The sequence below is a fragment of the Penaeus vannamei genome, chromosome 42, assembly GCF_042767895.1.
Source record: "Penaeus vannamei isolate JL-2024 chromosome 42, ASM4276789v1, whole genome shotgun sequence".
Classification (NCBI taxonomy): Eukaryota; Metazoa; Arthropoda; class Malacostraca; order Decapoda; family Penaeidae; genus Penaeus; species Penaeus vannamei.
The window spans coordinates 6,861,497-6,866,496 of record NC_091590.1 but is presented as its reverse complement, the minus strand read 5'-3'; the positions used below and the strand labels follow the sequence as shown (position 1 = coordinate 6,866,496).

General features: G+C 34.7%; 1 protein-coding gene across 1 annotated transcript in view; it reads right to left on the bottom strand.

Annotated features, from left to right (window-relative positions):
• Nucleotides 1-1,538: 1,538 nt before the first annotated feature.
• sei (seizure) overlaps nt 1,539-5,000 on the bottom strand; it is a 164,520-nt gene continuing 161,058 nt past the window's right edge. The window contains exon 24 of the mRNA XM_070118775.1: nt 1,539-4,919. Coding sequence (XP_069974876.1) covers nt 4,842-4,919 — 78 coding nt within the window. The 3' untranslated portion in view covers nt 1,539-4,841. The remainder of the gene's footprint in view (nt 4,920-5,000) is intronic.

Genomic DNA, 5,000 nt, shown 5'->3' with positions numbered 1-5,000 from the left:
ATGAGTATATAAGCCTAAACAATAAAGATGTATGAAACATGCGAACATGTTGTAAAGTCATGACAGTGATGGAAAAGGTCTCGTCCCTCGTGCACTGACTCGCTTCTGACCCGTCGTTGTGACTCCTAAGTAAGACCAACTTGTGCTTGCAGCACAATTCTTAGAGAAGCACCTTTCTGGGCTATTATATACAATTATATACAAAACTGCCATTCATCTAACACTGCTAGTGCACCAGTGACAGTTAAATGTGTATATAAACATAGTGACAATATCTATGCAATTAGCAGGGACAGGTACATGTCTCATCTTGCCAGGACAAGGGCGAATGTGTGACCCAAGTCTGTTAAAACCTGGAGGTCACATAATTATGTACAGGACCCAGATGGGCCCAAGGCAACCAGGGTTATGGTAAAGGAGGTTAAGGATTCTAGGGGCGTGATAAATAAGGTTGAATATTTTTTTTAGTGTTAGTGAAAAGAGGGCAGGGACTAAAGGCATGGTAGTTTTAAGTGCATATCATGAAAAAGGAGATTTTGATATCTAATATTATTGAAAGGATTTCTGATAATGAAGAATTGCTGATAACAAGTGTTGAGACTGAAATTATAAAAAACAAGGAAGTTAGGAATTACAGAGTAAGATTATAGATTTAGTAAACAGCTGAAATAATGGATAAGGAATATAATAAAAACTATGAAGGATAACTGTGAACAAGATCACAAGCCTTGCATTTCCCCAAAAAGAAAGAAAAGAAAGAGAGAAAATGAATGGAACAATTAAACTGAATTAAATCATTTGGGCTGTTGTCTTTTCTCTGGTTCTTTGTAGTAGCAAACTGAAATTCAAAAACAAACCTTATGCACCCAGAAGGTTGCTAGAGAAATCTGAAATCTTAAATAAGTATTTATAAAACAGAATCTGGACATGGTGCTATATTTGATCTGTTATTGAAGATAATACATGCAGTGACACTGATGGCAAGTATTTTTTTTTTTTTAATGTATAGTGTTTTGATGTGACAGCCTAAAATTGAATATAATTAATCATTTTATCAGACACTTCTTTAGGTATGCATTTTTTCACTGTGAACAGAAATTATGTCTGATGCATCATGTTTGTATTTTTGTTAACTTACAAATAAAAAGAAAACAGTGATGGGAAGAAGGAGAAAAAGAAAGTATTATGAGAATAAATTCTAGGTTCAGAAACCAGTTATATTTGCCTTTGAATAATGTCCATCAACAATAATACAATAAAACCAATAAAATACAACAAGACTAGTATTCCTGTGCATACCTGATCTTCTAATAAATTATTGTGAATAATGTAGCAGATAAGGCCTTAAGTTAGAAATAACAAATAAATCATAGAAAGGAAAAAATAAATCTAACTGTATAATATATAAACAATGTGTTATGCAGCAGCTAGTCTAGCAAATATAGAATCAGTTGTAAAATCTGATGAGAAAACAAACATCAACTAAACCTAGGCTAATAATAAAAATAAATTAAACAGTAAGGTGTGAAGTGTGTTAGTGGATAATAAAGAGAAAAAAATAACAATGATAAGGGGAAGAGAATGAGGTGAAGGAACATTATCAAGAAGAAAAATAAAGAGAAAAAAAACAACAGGAAAAAGGTTTAAATGGGAAAAAGAGAGCAGGAAAGCACCAGAGAAAAGAAAGAGCCCGGAAAATGAGTAGGAACAAAGGAAAAGGGAAAAAGAAAGTATTTGGCAAATGAAGAAAGGAACCACAAAGAACCGGAAAAATTGGGGCCATGGGACCAGAAAAAAGAAGAATAAAACCAGATAAGAGATAAAGGAAAAGCAAAACCTAAGAACAAGGAAGAACCTACAAAATAAGAATAGAAGGATCAGGAAAATAAAAGGAAAAGAAAAAACAGAAAGAAAGGATCAACTGCGGAAATCTATAAAAGAATCAAGAATAGGAAAGAAGGAAATAGGAACTAGAAGAAAGAAGCCTGGTAAAGGAGTGAACCAACATCAACAAAAAAAAAGCAACAGGAAAAGGAACAAATGAGGAAAATAAGAAATATATAGGAAAAAAGAGAACCAGAGAAAAAGAAGGAACAATGAAAATAAGAAAGAAGGGACTAGGAAAATAAGAAAATAATAATAAGAAAAAAAGTCAGAACTTGAAATACATCAAGGAAACAGAAAAATACAGAGGCCCCAAAATTTATGGAGAAAAGAAAAAGCTACACTAGAATGAGTATGCTTTTCATGACTGCAATTTTATTAACAGAAGAAAATCTAAGGAAAGAAAAGGAAAGGCAGGGAGACATCAATAACATATGGCGGAAATGAATGAAGGAGATTGAGAGGAAATAGGAAAAGGGATATAATAATCAAACAAAGAGAAAAAGAAAAAGGGAAAAAAAATGTGTGAGAGCAGAAACTACCAGGAGTTAAAGGAATGGGATGTTCAGAAAAAAGTAAATAAATAAATAAAAAAAGGATAGAGGGAGGAGCAGGAGGAGATGGAATAGGAGGAGAAGCAGATGGAAAAGGAGGAAAAGGAATAGGAGGAGGAGAAGCAAAGGCCCTACAGAACGCGGGGAGACTGAAGGCACAGGTACAATCCCGACACTGGGCTCAAGGGCGTCTGCTCCACCTTTTCACTGGGAACTTCACGCTGTGTTTTCTTAGTAAAAATGTGCCATTGATCGGTAACTTTGAACTTTATAAAAAGCTATCTTGAAATATCTTTTGTTAAGGTACAATGTCCAGATCAACACACATCTATTTTAATAATCTTTTAAGACTTCATTTTGACTGGTCTCTGGATCTGACATCCCTTCACCAATCATAATAAAATGTCTTTCTTTTCTTATCTAACCATAATCATCTGCTCAAATAGCTGGATCAGACTAATCTTCCAGTGGGAATTGGAACAAAGTGCTACAAGAACTTCTGAGTATATTGGTAGCAGATATTATTTATTTTCTAGTCATCACATGAAACACAAGTTTCATGTGACATCCTGGCCAAAATATGAATGGACAATTTTCACACAGTAACCAAAATGTAACACAAACAGGGCCTTGCTGGGCAGATGCAAGCTCTCAAAATAAGTTGCACTATATAGGTCATCATAAGATAGTGTTCTCCCAGAATCTAACAAATGAGTATCTACAGCATCATCCCAACACTTTATCGATGAGGATCACAAACTATCACAATCGAGGACTGGCATCATCTTGAAACTAATCTATTCACAACCACTTCAATCCTCGCCTCCTATGAATGTCAGATTTGTGGAGTCACCATTAAACCTTGCACTACATGGATTTTGTTGCACACTGCATTCCAAAATTTTCTTTTTGTTCAAGCTAATGTTACAATAAGAGTCCATTAGCTCCAGAGTCTTTGTGAAGTGACTCATCATTATCTTCCTCCAACATGGTGTTTCAGACAATAGCTTTTCTTCATAGTAAACCCTATCAGACTGTGATGACACAAGGGATAAAAACCTCCCCCTCTCATGCTACCTCTTCTGTTACGAAGTGACTCAACATCCAAAGGGATGCCTAAGTATTACTGAGATCCTATTAATTTCAAATTAATCTTCATATCTACAAATTACAAATACCTAAATATTACAAGAAAAAGAGTTACAGAAGCTTACTGTATAATAAACATATTATTCACTGAGTAATGAGAGACATATGCAAGAAATTAAGGAAACTCCTGAGCTCTTGTATAATATGACCTCAAGATTTAGTCAGACGTTTGGATCTTATCAATATTTACTTTTTCCCTCATTTCAAACAAAGCTGCTGGTTTATACAGCCATTTCTCTAAACTTGTCTAGATGTTAACTATATCTCAAACACTGACTAAACCTTAATGTCACTGTCTTAACAAGTAACTTTATCTCGAGGCTATATGCTCTCTACTCTTCAAATAAGAGGCATCACAGAAAACCTTAATCTTAGAAATTAATTACCATCATTCCCTGGACGTTGCAGTATTACCGCGTCGGAAACATATGATATACGGCCACTGTTGGGTGCACCAATTTTTTTTTAAACTTTGGATTTGCACGCTGTCTAACTCTGAAACTATATTTTTCATTCTTTCTAAAATGGTGGATTCCCATATGTAAATGTAAATGTAAATTACTGGCATTTTGTTGGTTTAGGAACGCCTTTAACTGCACTGTAGGGCTATAGACTTAATATTATTTAGAATAATATCAGAAATAAGTTGGGTCACCTATAACTTCATGTCATTCTGGCCAGTAACACCATTCCCCTTTTTAAAAATATTTATATCTTCATTGTCAATGTCTCACTTTTTTCTCTTTAAGATATTCATCACTCACTACATTCTCAAACATTTTCTACTAGTTTGCAATATATCATATCTTTCACATATTTGTAATAGCGGAGATCATGGACTTCACTGAACTTTCCTCAAAACTCGTACTTTATGAAGAAAAGATTTCGGCTCTTCTTAACAGAAGATATATTTGCAACATTCATTTTTTTCTTTTCTTCTTTTTGTTCTCTTTTGCAGGTCCATTTTGTTTGATTTTCTCTCCTTGTTTTATCCATTCCATTGGCATATTTTCTCCACATACTCTGCACTCCAAATTCCAGAATGAATGACCGGTGGAGGTAAAAAGAAGAAAAAGAAAAAGAGAGAGAGAAAAAAAGAGGAAACAAGTCTGCCACCGATTCCTTGTGTTGCATTTTAAAGAGAGACTGAAGAGTCTGAGAGAGAGAGATAGAGAAAAAAATAATTGACTTGGCTAAAGGTCAGATCTATCCATACTTCTGGTCTATGGTCTTTCGGGTGCGATTGCGATACCTCTAAACATCCGATTCAGTCTTTGGGGTGTCTGGGAGCTGGACTTTGCTGGTTCCAGGGCTGGCCTCTCGGGATCGCTCCTGGAATGATAGGAATAATGTAATACAAAGGGCATTTTGCAATAACTGGTTCTGTAGATACATTTTTTTCATTTGAAAGAT